At 45.5% G+C, this 22,079-nt stretch overlaps 1 protein-coding gene across 1 annotated transcript in view; it reads right to left on the bottom strand.

The window, feature by feature from the left end:
* LOC147693377 (uncharacterized) overlaps window positions 1-22,079 on the bottom strand; it is a 161,034-nt gene that overhangs the window by 48,236 nt on the left and 90,719 nt on the right. Inside the window, exon 2 of the mRNA XM_086933706.1 lies at window positions 8,981-9,709. Coding sequence (XP_086789832.1) covers window positions 8,981-9,550 — 570 coding nt within the window. The 5' untranslated portion in view covers window positions 9,551-9,709. The remainder of the gene's footprint in view (window positions 1-8,980; window positions 9,710-22,079) is intronic.

Genomic DNA, 22,079 nt, shown 5'->3' with positions numbered 1-22,079 from the left:
CGATATCGAAAACTCCTTCCTCGCTCCTTTTTCACCTAAATAAGTTCTCCCTTTTTTCTCAAAGAATAAGATTACATCTCTATTACTATTTGAGCATACCTGCTCGCTGTTGAAAATGTTACAAACCGCAAATTGTGTCTCGAAACTCTTTTTTACAATCTCCCTTAAGGTAGATTAATTAGAAAAAACCCTTCTATTGGAAGACTTGGAGGCAAAAAGGTATAAGATGGGATCAGTATTTAACTGATGGTATTACACCATGAACGTTCCCGCAATTTCAGGCATCTTTCAATTGTCCGCGTACCATTTTGCAAACGTTTTCCCTTCTCATTAATATCATTCTAGGCATTATTAATTTGCTGCCGGCAGATCCCATCACACTTGCACTTTCGTTGCCTTTATATACTTTTCTGACTTGTACTCCGAAAGCCCCTGTAATTTACAAGTACTTCATTTCACAGGATATAGCGAGAGTTAAAACCAAACGGAACTGCGCTGGGAAGCAGATTTGGGATGTGCTTGGCCAGTCTCCTTCTGGAATAAAGTATGGTCTAGACTTCACAAGGTTTCCAGAGCAGCCACCACTAGTCAGTCTTTATACTTTTTATATCATAGGCATTATTACGCTCCTATTTCTATATCTAAATTATCAAAGACCAATGATCGTGCCTGTAGCTCATGCAGTCATCCTAATGGGGACCTAATGCACCTTTATCAATGTCCACCTACTGCATCCATTTGGAGAAAGGTTTGGTCTCAACTCACAATATTATTTAATATCCAAGGCTTTTTCTCCCCTTTAATCCTTTTGTTAGGAAGCCTTTCTGATAATACCTCCTTAGGTATACTTAAACTATTAGCTCTCATGTTGGCCTTTCAGCAAGTCACGATTAGTTGGAATGCTGTAAAATGTCATTCAAAGCTTGGTGGTATAATGTTTGTCATTATCATAGATTGGATACAGCCTTTGCAAATGTAATTCTTCCACGGGTTGAGATTTATATTGGTTGCCACTTGTTAATTACTTAGATTCCATTGTACCAAAAGCCAGTTATACATTTTCAGAGAACTTTAAATTGCCATAAAATTTTACATTCTCTGCATACTCTTCGTTTTGCTATATTTAACAACCATATCTCTCTAAGCTTTATATTTTACTGCATATTTAATATTATTTGGTCTCCAATATTGGCCTTTTCCTATATCCCTTCCCTCCTCCCCCTCAAATTACAAAAATTAAAAGCTTTATATCCCTTTAGCTTCAATGTGGACATATATCATCATTATAATCTATGGTTACAACTTTTTACTTTGAATAAAGTTATTTAAAAGTTAGAAGCCCCCCCAACCCCCGCACCTAAGTAGTAGAACAAGAGCATGCATCTGGAGGGTGCAACATGGATATGTGCACTTTGAGTGTCTGGGCACCTCAGTATCACAAAAGTAGCTGTACACGATTGGGCTTATCTTCTGCCAGAGACACTTTCAAGATGCAAGTTTTGCGCTAGTACGGTCCCTCTGGGACTTTCCCTCAGTGGCATGGCGGTGGGAAATAAACCCATGCAAATGAGGGAATGCCTTTGTTCCTGCACACATTCCATGTGGTTTAAATTTGTGCAGGTACTAACACTTGGGAGGTGCACAGACACCTCACAGCAAGTGATGCACAAGAAGCGTGGCTCAATGGTTAGAGCAGCAGACCCTGATGCCGAGGTCTGGCCTGGGACCAGGGTTCAATTCCCGCCTCGGCGGCTCTTGGACTCAATTTCCCCGGACCTGATAATTCTCGCCTCGGTGCCTAGTCTAATCATGAGTCCCACTCTGTGACTCTGGGCAATAGCTTGCTTAATCTCCACAACGGCCCTAGCAGCACTTGGATGCCTGGCTTCACCTTGGGGGTGCCAAGAAGTGGACATTTCACAGGAAAGCCAGGAAGGGTTTCACAGCGGTATGAATACAGCGCTACGAGACCTTAGGGTAGAAGCGCGCTATACAAATACAAACACATTTACATTGCACCCAGAGGGTGTCTTGAGAACAGTGCGGGGCGCCTGGTTCCTCCCAGGCAGGGATCCCTTTTCTAGTCTTTAAACTCAGACCAGCCCCCTCCATCGAACAACAGTTTGAAATCTCTGGTCCAGCGATCACTGGTTGCTTGCGTTGGGGTTTGGAGAGGACATGTCCTGGAAGCCGGGGCTGGACGGTTGCTATTGGAATAGGGTCAAGGCTGGTTTGCATACGGCCGGGTCCATACCGAGGTGGCATGGTGAGCAAGAGAACGATGGGTTGGAATGCTACGCCGAGCGGTTGCCAGTGGATAGACAGATTGCAAGCATCCTCCACCTTTTCTGTGTTTGATGTGCCATCTATCACGGCAGCAGCATCTCTAATGCGGGAGAGTGCGCTCCTGGGATGACATTAGCACATTTTCCATAACTGGGCGCGTTGTCACGGTGTGAACCAGGTCACAGAACGAGATGTGTCAAAGAGCACACAAGGACTGCACACCCGGATCTATTCCAGTTTAAATGAGGACCTGTTTCTAGAAGCATCTTTTGCTACCCCATGTAAGCTTACTCTGGATTTTTTTCCCCAGCCATCTTTAATAAAGTTTGTATAGGCCATTAAAAGCATCTATGACATAACGTAGAAAAGCACATTTCACCGTTTATGACACATACAGGTCGATGTTCAGTCGTGGCTCACATGACTCTGGGATCGGGGTAAAATAAACGTACCTTACCGGGTCCCGCACCGCCTCTGCACCTGGGCGGGTCCCGCGCCAGCGTTTTCCTGCTGCTTTCCTGCTCACCTGACTCTGGCAGTACTGAAAGCAGGCATCCCCCATCCCTTGCCCAAGCCAATCACATTGCTGCAAAGGCAGCGGTGCGGACAACTCCCAACCGGGCACCTGCAGGGAGGCCATTTTCTCTGTGCATCCTGCATGCAGCCTACCATAGAAAATGGAGTGCGCATGACTGGTTTGGTTGGCCCCAGAGGGCTGACCAAACAGTCCGGGCCCACATGACTCTGGGATCGGGGTAAAATAAACGTACCTTACCGGGTCCCGCACCGCCTCTGCACCTGGGCGGGTCCCGCGCCAGCGTTTTCCTGCTGCTTTCCTGCTCACCTGACTCTGGCAGTACTGAAAGCAGGCATCCCCCATCCCTTGCCCAAGCCAATCACATTGCTGCAAAGGCAGCGGTGCGGACAACTCCCAACCGGGCACCTGCAGGGAGGCCATTTTCTCTGTGCATCCTGCATGCAGCCTACCATAGAAAATGGAGTGCGCATGACTGGTTTGGTTGGCCCCAGAGGGCTGACCAAACAGTCAGGGCCCACAGCATTAAGCTAGCCACTCCTCGCCAACCAGGCATACCCTCCCACCCGCCCCCAACCAGGTATAACATTCTGTTTTCTTGCAGCACAAGAAGCAGAAACATAAAATGGTATTTAAAATACCAGGTTTCTGCTTTTCGCACTGCGAGAAAGCAATGAGGCAACGCTCCTCCGCCTTAATGGAAGCCCGCCCCCGTCGATGTTGGCAGGTAGCTTGCAATCAAAAATGGTGTATTAATATAGAACCATAAGAATCAGACCTGTGAGCCTGGTTTTCCAAAACACATCCAATCAATTGCTGGAATGGTGCATCCGTGCCAGCAGGCCGCCTGGAGCAGGAAAAGGTAGAGGTGCATTATTGCGCATATGAAGGCCTGTAAGTGTTTTGCAAGAGAAAGAGTGTCACGCCCTGTTCTTTCCTAATGCGGTGCTTCGCCTTCCAGTCTCTCACTTGGGGAATACAAGTCACTTGTAAACAAGTCTGTTCACACATTGGTCCTTCTGTGTTCTCGTCTTACAGTCAAATCTGTTATTTTAATTTTCTCATTTAGAAATTGAGGTCAGTCATTTTGGCCAAGCATATTTTCCTGAAGATGGCCTCGCTTATTCATTTACAGACCGAAACGTTGGCACGCCCTTCGCTTCTTGCCACGCACATTATAAGTGTCGACTTGCCAACAACTCATTGATATTGTCTAGACTTTAAACTATGCCAAGTGGTGTAACACATGCACCTGTGCATTGCATTACTGGTTCACCACTGAACATATATGTGCATTTGCTGCAATATATCAGATTGCGTTTTCAGTATTGAATTAACGTGACGGCTGAGTGATTAAAACTGATTATAACTCATGCCTGTTTCCACAATTGACCTGCGCATTGACCAATAAATCTACATTGATCGTTATACTGAGGTTTGATATTTCCTCACTTTCTGCTTCTCGAGTCTTTCCAACAGACAAGTGTTGAAGTAATTGCTAGAGGAGCCATGGTTTATATTGTAAACTTTTCTAATCCTAACTGGCTACCAAACTATACAAGGAAGCCTCTCTGGCACACACTCCGGGTTCTCACATCGCGAACCCCAACCAACGAGGTAAGAATCAGACGAAGGACCTATGGAGAAAGGGATTTCGGATCTGTAAATAAGGTTGAAGGGGAAAGGGGTGCATAGAGGAAGTGGAGGTGAAGAGCTGGAATGCTAGGGGGTCTGTTCCGCAGACAGGTCTTACAGCTGCCTTCAGCACGCGGCTCCCTGGGAAATAAAATGCGTTGCATGATTTTTAAACAGTGAATCATCAGAAAATTTGCAAACAGCATATTTTACTTACTCAAAATTCGAACTGCAGGTTCTAAAATTAATACCCAAGATAATTTTCTATGAGTTTTCGTGCTAAACTAGATTCCAATGGTGGTCATAGTATAAGCAATAGAGAGTGCAAACCCCATCCACGCGCCCCCCCCCCCTCCTGGCCCAGCATGCACCTCTGCACCGGTGTGCAAAATCAGGTGTCCACTCTGCATGTACACTTCATCCAGCCCAATTAGCAAACTGCACGTAAAACTACCTCCATGATTGAAAATGAAGGGAATTCTGCAGTTTACCAATATTAGCTGAAACAGGTGAGCGACCTAGCTTTATGTTCCAAACTGACCGAGACAGACCTAGGCTAGAGGTCATTAAAGGGCAACGAGGCACTGTGCACCATAGCTCTGTCAGTCTCATCTTTGCATCATATGGAATCTGGACTCCCTGAATGGCACTATTGAGATGGAAACCGGTATAAAGTCAGAAGCTGCTCCCAGACTGAGGCTTCAGGAGAACTTCCCAAGACCAAAATAGTCTCCATCCTCCCGGATTTGTGTTTTAGTTGTCTACGCTTGTGTGACCTGCGGTGCTGGACAGTCTACGCATCGGCTGGTATCTGCCATGAGCGAGGCCGACGCGTCCCGGCGGTGGATTTTGCCCAACGACCACCATCTAGAAGGGTCGGGCACAAGATGAGGAAATCAACCAGGTGCAGAAGAGCTCTTCACCCATTGGCTGAGGCAAAGCCACCCTCACCTCCTATATGTCAATGTTAAGACTGGAAGGCCCACGCTCTGTAGTCGATGCACGCAGTGGTGTGACATTTGTCCATCTCAGACTCCCCCAGGAAGTCCTCAGGGTTGATGTAGCGCACCATCAGGTCAAAACACACTCCGGTCAAAGAATACTCGTGAAACGAGACAGGGCAGCAGCTGTGCAAAGACTTTTTAATGCACAGCAATCGGTGGCAACTATTGGGACATTTCAGCAGCTATCAAGGCCAGCTCTTAAGAGGGATTCACGAATCTGTCCATCATTACGATCCTACCCCCGCTTCCCCTTACCTGGTCGGACCACTATTTAATCCCCTTTAATCTGACTACCCCTTCCTTACCGGCCGCTTGTAGTAGGGCCGAGAACCATGGTAGAAAGTGGTAGAAAGTTACCTGTGACTCTCTCGAACCCACTTTGGCTAACCTGAATTGGCAACCTTCGGACGATTTGAACGCCGATGTTGCTAATTTTAATATCCACCTCTCCGCAGCAATAGACGCTATTGCCCCCTTACAACCCCTCTCATCAGCCCGTTCGAAACACTCAGCCCCCTGGTTCTCTCCGGCCCTGCGCGAAGAAAGAAGCAAATGTAAGAAGCTCGAGCATCATGGGAGACTCACCTATGACCCTCCTGGTAAATTCATATATAAAGCTGCCTTAAAAAAATTCCACAAACTTAAGCAGGCATCTAAGAAAGAATATTTCGCTAACAAAATTAACTCTGCGGACAATTTGGCCAAAATTCTTTATCAAATTGTGAAGGACTTCACTAAACCGACAGCTCTTACTAGCCCTATGAAATCTAGTCAAGAACTCTGCAATGGCCTCTCTGACTTTTTTCACAAAAAGATTGATATTTTCTCCTCTTTTAATCATACTGAAGGGTCTCGTGAGGGGAGTCCCCCACAGGACTCTACCCCTTCCAGTGAAAAGATGTTCTGTGCCTTCAAAGCAATCTCACTGGACACAGCCCTACTGAAAATTCAGCGGTGCAAATCAGGTTTGCCTCTAGACCCGGTCCGCGCCCAGGTGTTCACTACCCTGGCACCAGTTATCGTCTCCCCTTTAATTTCAATTTGGAATTCCTCCCTATCATCGGGCCAATTTCCTACAGTATGGAAGCAGGCCATGCTGATCCCCATCCTAAAAAATGCAGAGGCTGATCAGTCAGCATTTAGCAACTACCGGCCTATATCTCTCCTCCCCAAACCAGCCAAGTTATTGGAAAACGTTGTGCAAGAACAGCTGGCCGACTATTTGGAATCTAGAAAACTCCACGATTCACAATCCGGATTCAGATCCGGGTACAGTACGGAGACAGCTCTACTAGAGGTAACTGAGAAGATTAGGGAGAGCTTGGACAGAGGCGAGGTAGCCATGCTGGTGCTCCTCGATCTGTCCGCGGCTTTCGAAACCGTCTCTCATTCCATCCTGCTGGATAGACTTCATAATGCAGGGATACGAGACACTCCCTTGGCCAGGATAAAATCATTTCTAACAGATAGAACGCATCAGCTTTGGTGTCGGTCCTATCTGTCAAAAGATTTAAAAAACCTTAGTTGTGGAGTCTCTCAGGGGTCGGCACTTAGCCCCCTTTTTTTCCAATGTTTATCTTTCACCACTGGCGAGTGTAGTAGAGGCCTATGGGGTCAGAGTGGTCTCCTACGCTGATGATGCACAGCTAATGTTTTCATTTAGAGATCACTCGGACAACGGACTATCAAACTTCAAAGCTTGCCTCTCAAACATTGTATCATGGATGACTACTAATACCCTGAAGTTGAACACCGACAAAACCGAGGTGCTGTTTTCCCATTGCTACCATCTATGTGGTGGCCGTCCGAGCTGAACCCTCCCCAGTCTCCCGTTAAATCTGCTCGGAATCTGGGCTTTTTGACAATGAATTGTCATGTAAAGCCCAAATCCATAAAGTCATCTCTGCCTGCTTTGGCAAATTGCGCAGGATTAAAAAGATCTTCCCCCTACCTGCTCATGGATTCAAAGAGGACTATTGTGCATGCCCTCATTACCTCCCATCTGGACTATTCTAATAGCTTATACGTGGGAGCTCCAGCTTACCTTATACATCGGTTGCAGATTGTTCCGAATGCTGCTGCCAGGCTGATATGTAACATTCCCTATCGCCACTCTATTACCCCTCACTTGAAGAACCTTCACTGGCTCCCGATATCTTCTCGCGTTCAGTTTAAAGCCCTGGTCCTGTCTCTCAGGGCTCTGAATGACAAGGGCCCAGGGTATCTCAGACGTAGACTGACGCTAGTCCACTCATCTCGAGCTCTCAGATCCAACCACCTCCGTCTCTTGCTCCCCCCCCGTTTCTATAATTCAAGAAAAGGGGTAGAACTTTTGCGGTGGTCACGGCAAAGCTATGGAACTCCCTTCCACCAAATCTTCGACTGATCGAAATGGAATCTCTGTTCAGGCGCAGCTTGAAGACATGGCTGTTTTCCAGTTACTAGGTTTTCTTTGGTTTCTGCCTTTGTTGTCCACAGCACCGGGACACCCCCGTTGGGGGTAGCAGCGCGCTTAATAAATTTCATAAATAATAATAAGTTAAGCTGCAACTCAAAGGCAGCCGAAAGGGTCTAGGGACCAGATACTAAAGAAACCCAATCCTTGGCCCCAATTCAGGTTACTGCAGAGGAGGAAACAAGTCTGGCTGACCAGAAGGTAAGACAGAAGTTTAACAAAAGGAGACCATCTTGCAAAGTAGGAGCTCATGTCCGGTTGTAGTCGAGGGCTGGTCAGCGACAGCTAATCTAGGAAACAAACCTACAGCAGAAAACGACGCTCAATCCATTCAAGAGGGCCTGGCCAAAAAGAAATCATGGTGCAAACCCAGTGGGCAGGTCGAGTCTTAAAACTTGACATCAAGAATGGACCATGGAGTCCACGCTGCAGCAGAGGAGGAAAATAAAGATATGGTGAGAGCATGATGACACGTGTCGGCACACCCGGACAGCAGGAGCAGCTCAGTTAAACCGGGGACAGTTTAGCAGTAAAAGGGTAATTTTATTTTACGCCATTGGCAGAAAGGTTTACTTTTCATGGACACCAAGGACCATGCGTTGTGCATCGGTATACAGGGGCGATCATATATACAGTCAACCCACATCATGATTTCCAACCATCAACACTTTAAATAAGAAAGAGAAAGCGACTTGCCTCGCAGAATCTTACATGAACACAGATTTACCAACTAAAGTTGTAAACAAGACAATGAAAGGGTTGCGTAGATTATGAAAGCCTCCATTTTGGTAATTTACACCACACATCCTTCCCTATAGGAGTGAAGTATAGGAAATGTTTTTGGGAGGCTAACCCAGGACCTACAAGCCTACAGCGTTGAAAGAAATCTTTGACTACAATAGAATTTATCACGAGAATTGCACATGCCTGGTCAGAGGAGACCTTGTCTTTGGAGGAGTCATTTGCTGTCTTTCAACCAATCATTAGACACGCTTCCCAATTATTTGCTTTCTAAGATTGTCCACCTTTTTTCAAGGGTGTTAGTGAAGAGAATCAAGTACTCACCGCTGCATTCTGTTGTTCCTGCGCATACCGAGCACGGAAGCTCCTCCGGGTCGTCATCTTCCGCTGCTCCTCTTTCTGCCCAAACAGCTCCTCCATGTGTTGTATGTCCAGTTGGAAGTCATCCACGCAGTTGCTCAAAGTCCAGATGTTCTGCTTGCCCCTCACCTTCTCCTCCGGGATGGATTCCCAGTTAAAGTTCCGCAGCTTGGACCGCCGATTCTCCCCGTTTCTTAGAAGAGTCCCACCTGGGGACCGGGTTCCAGCAAATATATTCCTGGGAGGAGGCATCGGAGGGGGAGGGATAGCATTCCCACTGTGGAAAAGTGGTGGTAAAGGCAGTGAAGGGGGAGGGGGAGGTGGTGGTGGAGGAAGAGGGAGGAACGACAAGGGGAGGGGAGGAGGTGAAGGAGGGGGAGGAGGGGGCGGCGGTGGTAGAGGGATGCTGGAGTCTTCCAGAAAGGGCTGTGCAGGCAGAGGAGGAGGAGGTGGAGGAGGGAGCAATGGAAGTCCATCACAACTCACTGGTGAGGAGGGCGGGCTGGACAGAGGACTCTTCATGGTCACCATCATCAGCCTGCGCCCGCATCCAGCGCCCGCTCTCAGAGGAGTCGCCAGTTGCGACAAGTGCCTTCAGGTCGTGCCAGACCAGCAAGAGATCGCAAGCTTCTTCTGGAGGTGAAGATCCAACCCAGCTCTGCTTCAGTGTAGGGGTATTCCAATCTGAGTGATCTAGGGAAAAACAGCAAAAGCAAACTTTAATATTTAACAACACTTCTGGGGTTTTGCTCCTATTCATCAGCCACTCTGTGCACCAGGCTAAAAGAGTCCAAAAGTATGCTTGAGAATCAATGTTTTCTCGCTGTATCACTACATGCCGCCCTGCCTCCAGCGGCACTGAGCACAGCTCCTTTGCCCACAGTACACTATGGACCCTCCGCGCTGCTCCCTTGGCACCACACTTGGCCTTACGTATGTGGAGTCATCAAGCCAGAAAGCTTCTGGTTGCACAATGTGCCACTGTGGTCAACCTACTTCTCAACACTACAGGCACAAACACCGAGGCCTTCTGAAACTAGGCACCGCAGCCACTAGCGCCGGACACCGCGGAGGACCAGCTTTCCACCTGGTGACCAAGCGCTGCCCAGCTGTGGAAGCCTGTCTGGGCGTCCAGGCTGCATCCCAGCCCCACACATTGTATAAAGTGGTTATCGCTGTATTGACACAAGCCGGCGTACCGGACAGCGTACAGAGAACATACTTGAAGTGCCACAATCAGTGCACCTTTGTTTTACTTTATGAGCTGCCGAAGCCAAAAACAAAGTGCAAGTGTCCAGCTGACCTCCTAAGTGTATACAGACCGGGCGCAGCTCAGCCCCCCCATTGATATTGAATAACCTACACCCTCTGGAATAGGACACTGGTAAAAGGCATCGAGAGTGGAGCACTGCAAGGAAGTAGGGGGGTTGCACACATGGTGAAAGTGACCAAATCAATGGCAGTAACTTACATTAACAAAAAAAGCACAAATTAAGCAGGGTTACTGTGAATATGTTCATTGTTCAATTAATTAAAATGGTTACAATCTGCTGCATTTTCATACATAGAAAAGAGAGAAGAGAAGAACAGAAAAGGATAAAAACACAAAAAAATTCAAAAGTACATAACCATCATGCAGATTCAACCTAAAATGTCTGGATTCACTAAGGTTTATAAAATCATTAGTACAACATTGAAATAGCAGTTGCGAGTATAGTTCCTTTATAACTTAGACAGGCCCTTTAACCCCATCGCCGCTGGGCTAATTCCCCCGCGGCGCGGGGGGGAGGGGGGCCACGTGCAGTGCTGCGGTGCTGCTGATGAGGTCGGCTCGTCATGCCAGTCAGCACGGTGGCCGTGTGCTGGTGATGAGCTGAGCTCGTCACGGCCACGCCCGCTCAATGGAACGCCCAGCACAGCGGGGTAATTATCCCCGCGTGGGCGTTCCGCAGAGGCCATGACAAGCTCAGCTCGTCCCCAGCACACGGCCACCGTGCTGCATGACTAGGTCAGCTCGTCAGGAGCATGCAAGGGGTTAATGCAGCGGTTTAGTGTTAGTTTTATTGCACACCTTCATCTTTTCCAACCCTCGGTTAGAAGTGTCTACGAAAGGAAAAAAAAAGCTGGCATTTATGGATATTCGCCTCAGTTCCGTGTGTTTGGTTGGTCTGGCATTCACGGTTGATCTACTAAGCTTAGTTAATTGTATTTCCTATATTTCGCTATATAAGCAGTGGAGCTGCTCTAATTCTGGCTGGATGCCCATCTAATTGCTACTGGTGGCTTTAGTTGCATTTGTAAGGGCAACCAGGATTGAATCTGTGAATTTCCCTAATCTGGCTGCAATTTGTACCGTTGTGGCAGAAAAACCCATGTCTGAGACTTCTCTGCAGTGTCCAAGACCATGGGTCCTGCAAATGGAACAACCAGACTGTCGCTCACTGGTCAACTTTGGACAGCAGCACAAGAGGTGAAACCAGGATTCCAGTTGGTAGCTGCATAGTCGACAAGCGATTCGATTGTCCCGCCGGGCCCAGGATGGATTGAAGCCGCGACTGGTAGTGCAAGAAGCCTCATGTACGAGATTTTGTTCCGGCTTCGAACTGTCAAGGCTTGGTCTAAGTAAGGCTGGGGTTTCAGGATATAGGAGGCGTCCAGTCTAGGGAAGTTGGGTTGGCGGCATAGGCTTTCCAAATCTCTTTCAAATTAAATTTCTCACCTGTGCATTCACTGACTTTCCAGGAGGTGAGCGGGAGGTCATGGTTTTGCAGGTTTTGTACTTCTATTTCAAGTAGATTTAGGACCTCTGCCAGCTGGGCCTGCCATGGGGAACCAGCCACTTCAAAAATTGTTTTGATTTGGGCTTTCAATGAGAAAGCTGGAACATGCAAAGTGCTGATTTAGTATTTAGTTATGTCCCCTGAACATATGACATCCGGGCAGGCAAGTCCCAGCTCCAATCTAACTGTGCATCTCCTAACCTGTCAAGGTAACGATAGAACCTTTTAGTAGGCGGAAATATTCAAATGCATTAGAAACCTGTTGTAGGCCCTGGGAAATGCAAGGTGACCATAATTGATGAAGGGAACGAGTTTGGAACTCTGCACTTTCAGAATGGGATCTGCGGTGGGACTGTTTAGCTGGTGATCTAGGCGCTTTAAACTGTAAATTATGCTGATCCCCTTACTTCTTAGATGTTTTAAGTGAGCTGTTGGTGTTGTCCCGTCTGATAGTCTGACCCCGAGGTAGTTGTAGCTTGTGCGTGTTTTTATTTGCTGATTGCCAAGCCACCAATTGGCAGTTTTCTTTAGAGGATACTTCCCAAAAATATCTATCTTGGTCTTTTCCTGGTTCACTAGGAGGCTATTCTTCTGATTGTAGCGGAGGAGTGCGTATAGAGCTTTCTGTAGGCCGGTCCGCGTGTGATCCATTATTGTGATATCAGCATACTGAAGAATTTGAAGCCACACTTTCCCCAACTTCGGTGTTAGCAGGCATGCATCATCCAGGGCTTTGCCCAGGTCTGCTGTGTGTAAAGTTTAAATAGTAGTGGGGCAAGGACGCAGCCTTGTTTCAGGCCATTGTTGATAAACACCTTTTCTGTTGCATCGGATTGGCTGGTCTTTATGCCGACCCAGGTTCCCTGGTGTTCGGCTATTATTGCTTTTAGTAGCTGCCATGGGATTCCCTGGGAGTCTAGTTTTTCCCAGTTTCCCTCGGTCTACACGGTCAAATGCTGCACTGTAATCCACAAAGCAGCAGAAGAGGTGCAATTGTGTCAGCTGTGTAGTTTGATATGCCATGTAACCCAATGCTAGGATGTTATCCGTGGTGGAACCTTTGGGCCTGAAGCCGGATTGAAAGAGAGGAAGGATATTGTTCTTTACCCAAGCTTCTAAATCTTTCAGTAGTATCCTAGCATAAGCTTTGGCTTCTAGGTCCAATAAAGTGATAAGGCGATAATTACCTGGTTTCGTGCAGTCCCCTTTGTGGTGAATTGGAAGGAGGATGGAACCTTTCCAAGACGTTGGAATTATTGAGGTGGCATAGGCATACTTGAAGAGTGGTGTGAGCGGACGGGACCAGTATTCTTGTGAAGCTTTGAACACTGACGCCAGGACCCTATTGGGACTTGGGGCTCCATCTGCCCTCATTTTTGTTATTAGATCTGTTACCTTGGCCTCAGTGAAGTTGGGTGTTCTAGTGGCCTGATGTGTTACTGGAGAAAGTTGATGTGAATTAGTGTATGGTGTCGTCTGATGGTTACGGTATAGCTGTTTTGCGTAGTTGACCCATTCGTCTGCTGCCACCCCATTTTCTTTTGACTGACCGGTGTTGCCTTGGTGATTATGTTTCCAGAGATGTAGGTGTCCCTTTTCTTTAAGAAGAAGAAAGGTGAAGATTTTCATCCATTCCGCCTCATTCTTCTTTGTCTTTATCTGCCAGACTTTCTTTCTGCGCTCTGTTCGGAGGGCTGCAATTATATGAGATCGCTGGTTTTTGTTCCCTTTTTTTCTTGCCTTCAGGACTTTTGAAAGATTGTTTGCAGCGGAGATGAAGGAAGCCCTTAATGGGGTGGTTGTGGATCTAGGCAGGCCTGAGAGGATTGCACTTCCTTAGTTTAATCTGGGAATCACGAGGGCTTGCACTGCAGACTTGAAGTAGTTTTGTTGGAGGAAGGGTTTCTGTGTTCTTAATATGTTCATTTGTAGGTTTGCCCCTTTAGTAGTGGCACCAATACGCTTCTGCACGTTAAGGCTTTTGTGGAGAGTTATTCACAGTGATCTTGCTGAATCAATTTGTGGTGTGCAATTACATGCTGTGAACGGCTTCATCCATTCATCCATTGACAGTGTGTAGCAGATTGGGGTGGAACAATCAGGAGGAGTTCGGCTTTTAGATGGTTAGGTTTGAGGTGGTTTCATGACAGCCAGTTTGGGGTATTTTGAAGAATAGGATTGAGGAATCTGATGTCTTCAGGGGAGGAGATTCAGGTACACTTGGATATCATCAGCGTAATAATGATAGTGGATGTTAGAGGACCGGAGGATTTCTGTTTGTGCTTGAGATGGAGGAACCTTGTGGCACCCAAAGTGTGACCGGAGCAATCTTAGAGAGGGACCGATTTACCTTGACTTTTTGCGTTCTATTTTGAAGAAATGAGGCGAACCAGTTTAGGGCGGACCTGGACATTCAAAGCCTGTGTTCTAGCACGTCAATAGGTAGTCAGGCATCACCGCATCAAATGCTGTGGAGAGGTCCAAGAGGATTAGAAGGCATGATTTTTTGGGGGGTCCAACATTTTTAGAGCATTGTCCACTGTGTCAGGGCCGATTCAGTGCTATGCCCGGAACGGAAGCCAGATTTAAAAGATAAATAAATAAATAAATTTACAATTAAAAATTTAAAAAAAATCGGGTCAAAAAGACAGAGGTGCTCAATGTGGTACAGAGTTGGACGTGAACACATTTTTCAAGAAGCTTTGCCAGAGTAGGCGAGGAACTGGAAAAACCAGACGCACATTAACTGCAGCGCCTGAACAGACGTCAACATAGTGTTGTCACCAGTATACGTGCACCTTCATTGCTGCCGATGAAATGTATTCTTTCAGCACCACTTCTGGTGGAGTCTGTTTCCACAGGAAAGGCTTTTTTTTAAATTTAACTTTGACACCGTTCAATAATTCTGCATGAAAGTTTGCGATCAGTAAGGGAATAGTAATAGTTGTTATGGTTGGCATTGTTTTAACACATTTTCATATATTTAAAAAACCAGCCTCAAATGTACCTAAATATGCAGGGTTAAAATCCAGTTATTGTCACGAATTGAAACCAAGTTGTTATGACCACAATCCATAACTCACAAACAATTGCAATGCTTATGACCTGCATTTAGGCCAATACAATAAATGACATCTTAAAGCAAAAAGGTACTAAAGTACTTTACATAATCAAACCAATTCATGATGCTCCATTCGTAGCTCTCTCTGACAAAGTGGTAAGGGTAACCAGTAAGATTGTATACAATTGTAATCATTCTTATTATTAATCCATTTAATGAAGGGTGAAGTCACAGTCGTTGCATTAGGTGTGTGAGTTATGGTTGGCATGGCAGGTGTACAAAGTGATTGACCACCATTCCTTCAATGTAACCTTTTCTTCTTTCATTACATACATAAATGTACTTATAGGGGCTTTCAGCCAGCCCACTTCATTTATCAGTCGGTTTCTTCCATCTACTACAGCATACAGCGTGGGCCAAAGAGTCAGTCATTGGCTATCATCACAGTGAGTGGCTGCGTTCTGCTCTCACAAGGAGTACATCTGCCCATCCGCACAAAAGTGGCTTCATTCAGGGCACTCCATGCTCAGACAAATATTTTGGTTTGAGCCAATGCTTTTAAAAAAAAATTTAAACGGTGAGGGCCAATAACAGAACATGACAACTCAAGCAAAGACAAAAAGCTGGCTGCTAACACCAGACCTGTTGGCTTTGCCAGTCCTTGTTTCCTGTTTCACGGCCCAGCAAAGGACTGCATTGAACAGCTGTGGTCGTGAGTCCCAAGGAGGGATTTTGGCAGGACAAATGGAACTGGGGCACAGTTACGATCATTCAACTATTATGGAAATGGGGGCAGTAAAGTCATTAATTTCTATTTAAAATCTTTTTTGTCCCTCCTTTCCTCATCACTTCCTAGAAAGAGAGCTCCCAAACATTTTAAAGAGCAAGAGCAATTTGTTAACCATTTATAGCCACCGGAATCCAACAAACATGAGGGTGTTCACTTGTTTCCCCCCACATTAACACAGGCCTTCTCCACGAGATGCCCACGGCAGTGCCAGGACGGCAGACATGGAGGTCTGGCAGGAATCCAGACACTGGTACAAGCGGTTGCACAGCTCCGGTTTATCACGAAATCACATACATTAAAATTCAGTATTAGGTGAACGCCTATTAAGGTGAGTCAGAGCACAACATTGCATACCCACAATAAAAATACATCCACTCATTCATTTACATAAACAGAAACAGCAACAGCAAGCTACCTTGTCAGATAATCCAATCACAGCGGCGCTAATCATAGATGTCGACAGCCAGCAACATGCCAGCGTTACCCGTAAACCATACAGCGACGTCAACTTGCAAATCACAGGTGAGATGCATTTGCATACCCTTAATTACACAAAGTCTTCTGATAAGTGTCATCGGGGTGCCATGCCTCACTGGGGCACGGCATTAGAACTTAGGGCCACCATATCTCCGGTGACTACGGCAGGAGCAGGGGATGGGGGCGCGAGCGGAGGGCAGGAGTCCTTCCGGATCAAGGTGAGTGACAGAACAGGCCTACAAGACTGGTGCATCCCTTCTGCTTCAGCGGTTGACAGTTGCGGGCAAATGCAGATTCCATCCTGATAAAGTAAATGAAATGCCAGCATTTGTAAAGTGCACAGCTACCTCCAGAGAGGTGTCCCGGCGCTGGGGGCCTTTGGGAAGATTAAGCGAGCTATTACCCAGAGTCACAAGGTGCTGGGCTAACCTGCCGCCTGCAAAAACCACAGTTGGACAGAATGCAGAACAATGTCATACATTCACCCCAGTACAGAGATCTGGGCCTAAATCCATCGTTTATTTGCACTCCACACCACCCTAGTTCAGACCTGGCTATATGCAAATCAGTCTGACCCTGTGCCTCATGGGAACAGTCCAGCCCGAACTGCCAAGCCATGCCTTTCCTGGACCGGAAACAAGCTTCCGAGGACCGGTTTCTGGCATTCCAGCCGTCTTCAGCCCGGCTTGCTTGAATCCAGTGGTGTGGAGAGCATGGGTCTCACGAGCATACCCATGCCACTCGGGGTGACAAATGCAAAATCCACAGTTGATGGACAGAATGCAGAACAATGTCATACATTCACCCCAGTACAGAGATCTGGGCCTAAATCCATTGTTTCTTTGCACTCCACACCACCCCAGTTCAGACATGGCCATATGCAAATCAGTCTGACCCTGTGCGTCATGGGAACAGTCGGCACCGGAGATCGAACCATGAACCCCGCGGTCCGGAGTCAGGCACCCTGGCTGCTGCGCCACACCTCTTGCCTTCTATCAGTCTATTGACTCAATGCTGGCTCTCAAAAAGGCTACTCCGCATCAACTCCCAACGTGGGCCAGCCCAATTTTATGTTGAGAATTATTACCATGGTGAGCGCCTTTTCCAGGTCGATAGGCAGAGCAGTGACAGGCCTCTCTCAAAAAGACCACCATATCAGACATCAGGCCGAAGGGAAGGAGGACTTGCGGATATGGTGAAGCTTCCTGCGGCAAGTCAACGGCTCAGTGGTTTGGTGTCTCCTCCTGTCTCCAAAGGAACTCTGAGTCTCTTCTGATTCAGCTGGTAGGGTCGGCTTCCAGCTATATAGGTCACAGAGCGGTAAAGGACAGCCTGGCCTGCGTCTTGGCACAACAGTGGGGTTACAAGGAGCATCGCCTTCCTCGAACCATTCCAGATTATTGTTGAGGGACAGAAGTGTTATCTTCTGGTCCGACAACATGTCCATAGTCGAAGCCATTAATAGGCAAGCGGAGTCCTGTAGGCAGGTTCTGAAGATGTTGAAACACCTGGTTTTACTTGGGTCTTAAAAACAACATTCAGTTTCAAACCAACCTGTTAATACACTGTACTACACCATATTTGACAAATCTAGTGTAATTCGATGTATTTTTCATCTTTAACAATTACATTTTCACTAAAACGGCTGTGTGCCATGGTAACGCCTACAAATTACTGCAGTTCTTAAAAACTTTTCCTAAATGCGCAGTTCTCCCTAAACTGCTACAAAAATATATCTAAAATTGTAAATACATTCCTCCAACTATTATCACTTTCATACAGTAATAGCATGTAGGAAACAAGAATAAAACCTAATAGTTACCCATTTATAAGGCCCTATCCCGGAACGCAGTGAAAGTGTACAAAAAACTACGTGGCTGCCTTTTAATTTATGCAAACAGCCATTAGCCAATTAGATACTGCCTTGTTGTATTACTATTTTAACACTAAAAGCTTTAACACTACTTACACCTGCTACCAAAATTAGCAAAGACATCTCAATCATATTCCTCGCACATTACATCTACATCCGTTTGCCCACTTTCAAGAAAAAATGGTTTCAAGTACCACACGTCGCGTCACTCCGCCCGCCCTTGCAGTGTACACCACCCCACGCCTCTGCAGTGGGGGATAGTCAGCACCACTCCACTGTATGTCAGTAGACTTCACTATTGCACTGCACGCTATAACACTCTATGCCACTCAACTTTACTCCACTATAAACCAGTTTCCCACACTTTAGGGCCTGGCACACCACTCCACCATAAGCAACACCAGTCTACTCTACAACACTAGACTGTAGGACACTCGATTGTACAACACTATCCTTCCCTATTCTCTATGACACTTGACTTAACACTCAAATGGCACTTTGATTGGAAACCTTTTTATTAAAAATAACCATTTAAATGTAATGAAAAAAACAAAGGTTAATGGGGAGTCACTTAGGAAAAATGTTATTCTTTCTATACAAACTAAACTTAAACTATACAAACAATAGAAATTCTAAAATTTGTTATAACTTTATAATTTACACATCACCGTCAATTTAATATACCTCTGTGCACTGTTTACATTAACTATAACTTGTCCCTTACATTCAGAAAAGATATGTGGTCTTACATATGAGTTATGATTCTCTCTCCTATTCATATACAAGGGAGGGGTATATTCAGAAAAGACTGTACAGTTTATCATGACCCTGTCAATGTCATTATTACTCCTTGCAGTTGATCATAAAGTGTGTTTAAAAAAAAAACGTTAACTTGACCCTCCACCATGCATTCTGTTCTACAAAATGATATAATTTGAGATGTAATAAGTTTCATTATGACTGCATTGATTCCAAATGCTATAGGTCATAATATGCAAGGGTAGAATGAGTGCGTGGAGAAGGGGCGAGTTATAGTTAATGTAGTGGGGCGAGAAGACTACAGATGTGCGTTAGGTATAGTAAATTGAAGGTGGTGCATAAATTATAATTGCAAGTTATAACTAGAATTGTGGAATTTCTAAAGTTTGTATAATTTATGCTGGGTTGGTATAGAAAGAACACAAGTTTTCCCCAACTAGATCATGCCTTTAACATATATAAACACACATATACACACATACACATACATATATACATATACATACATATCTCAAACCATTCTCCTCCATCTTGTGAATTGCAGCTTACCTGTGCCCCAGATTGCAATCAGCAGAGTCCAGCAAGTGGTAAGGAGACAGACTAGTGCTGTCTCTTCCCAAAACAAAAGTTGTTTAAAAAACGATTTTCCCTTTCTGCGATTACTGTCTGCATTTGGTTGGTACAGTTTAAAAAATTGCAGTTTTGACCTGCCTGTGATTGCATATTTTATCACCTGTTTTGTGTTTTGAACTTGTGGTTTTCCCTGCCCATGATTGCTTGCATTTAACGTGTTGAATTGTGGGATTTGCAGTCCAACCTCTGTAGTTTGTCCCTCTCATTCCTCGGTGACAAATCGGTTTTCCCTCCAAATTTCTCCTTTGCTCTGTGCTAAGACCTGTTTGTTAAAACAGTGCACCCCCAGCCACCATTTTGTGTTCACAAGCAGTGAGGCCAGCCCCCCCACCCACACCCCCAGCAACAGGGATATGCTACATCAGAGGGTGCTTCTGTGAACTGTTTAAACTGTATTGACTGGGGTCTGTGCACTTCAGTTTTTGGCCAGCAGGGGGAGTAAAGTCTTATTCAAACAGTATTGTTAGATTTCGAGTTAGTGAAGCCTTTACCTGCAGAAGTCCAAAGTGTGGATTGAGCCTGTCTCCTAGGAGATTCTGAACAGGAGAAGCAGCTTCCAACTCCCTGACCAGCAAACCTTGTCTGAGGTCGCTGGGACCTTATATGGTCTGCTAGTGGTTGGCACATGTGTACACTGATTGGTGGTTGTATCTGGTTTTTCTTTTGGGTTAGGGTTAATGTCCTCATTGGTTGGGTATTTGAGGTTTCTTATTGGTTTCTGGGTCTGTGATTCAATCATTGTAGGGTTGGGACTAGGGCTAGGATTTCTATTGGAAGTAGGGACTAGGGTTTCCTAGGTTATTGGTTGTTGGGAGTAGGGTGGGACTAGGGCTAGGGTTAGACCTTTAATTGGAAGTAGCTATTTAGGGCTTCTGCTGTGATTGGTTGTTGGACTAGGTGTGGGACTAAGAGTAGGGTTAGGCTTTCTATTGGAAGTAGGGACTAGGGAAACCTGTACCATTGGCTGCTTGGACTTGGGTTGGGCCTACTGGTAGGGCTAAGGCCTTTTTTGGATGTAGAGATCAGGGTTTTTTAACTAATTGGGTGCTTGGACTAGGGCTCAGATTGGCTGTAAGGTCCTGGTCTCCTATTGGTTCTAGATTTTAGGGCTAGTGTTGGGATTGGACAGTGCTAGGGTTCCCATTGGCTGAAAGGGTAACCTGATTACTAGGGCTATACAAGGTAAGGCTTAGGGCGTCTCAGCCCTTGCGTCTCAGCTAAGGGCGGAGAGGACAAGGGTAGTTGCCCGTTTGAGCCGGAACAGGACCAGGGCCAGAAATGCTGCCCTTTTTCTCATTTAGCAATACCCAGCCCACACCATCCACATCCACAAACCGAGCATTGTGCATCTATGTACCGTCCATGTACTTGGATCTGTGTGTCTGTTACTTTCTCCTGAAAAAGCATATCCAATGCACTACCCTATTTCACATCCTGTGCCTCTATCAATATATTTAATCTAAATATACTTACTTCCTTTATGTATCTATATACTTTCAATGTACTTAAGGATCAATATATTTATCACTTTCTTCTAATTAAAGCATTTCCAATGCACTACCCTATTTCTCAGCCTATACTTCGCTCAATATATCTTCTAGCCCAACCTTCTGACTCATCTCAAACTTCTTTCTACTACTCCTTATCTCATCCTATACATCTATCAATATACCCTCTGCATCCACTCTCATTAATCTCAAACCCCATACCACTACTATGATCGCCAAAATAACCCTTTCTAGACTCTCTCGTTCTACCCCTCCTTGAATCATCCAACACCTCTTTTTACTACACTGATCCCCTAAAACAAACCTTTCTAAACTCTCCCCTCTGACTCCTCCACTCCAAAACTCCTTTCTAACTCATCCAAAAGCCTCTTCCTACTGCTAAGACCTAAAAAAATAAAAATCTTCACTCTTTTATCCCTCCACTATCCTTTTCAATCAAAATTAACAGACTAACCTGTTCACTTCTCAAATTCCATATTCAACTATACTAATATACTGCCCAAATAACTAAATAACATATCTACTACTCAAATTACTTCATATTTATACTATACTAATTTTCAACACTAATCCTTTATGGGTTCCGGAGTGGCGTGCTACTCGCCAGAAAAGCGCTTCAACACCCATCAGGGGTAACAAGTGCTATATGAATGCAAATCTTTCTTCCCCTTCTATCCCTCCGCTATCCTTCTCACTCCAAGTAACAGACTAATATCCACCACTGAAATTACCTCATATTTCACCACATTAATTCACCACTAATCCTTTATAGGCTTCCTGAATAGCATGCGTCAACAAGCGATAAATAAATACAAACCTTTGTCCTCCTCTATCCTTCTGCTATCATTCCAAATTCAAGTAAATGACTAACCTATCCACCACTTACAATGTACTTGCATGTTTCACTATACTAATTCAACAATAATCCTCTATGGGTCCCGGAGTAGCGTGCTACCCGCCGAAAAAGCACTTTGACGCCTCTTGGGGTAGTAAGCACTAAATAAATGCACTTTTTCCAGCTGTACCTGTAATAATAAAGAAACCTGTAACTGATCCAGTGGTCCGTCTCCTGTGTGAACGCCTCGCCGGTCCGTGTGGAATTGAAAGTGGCGTGGAGGAGTGTATATATATATATATATATATATATATATATATATATATATATATATATATATATATATA

Source organism: Lissotriton vulgaris, chromosome 8 (genome assembly GCF_964263255.1).
Source record: "Lissotriton vulgaris chromosome 8, aLisVul1.2, whole genome shotgun sequence".
In the NCBI taxonomy this organism is placed as follows: Eukaryota; Metazoa; Chordata; class Amphibia; order Caudata; family Salamandridae; genus Lissotriton; species Lissotriton vulgaris.
This window is presented reverse-complemented; position numbering and strand designations above follow the sequence as displayed.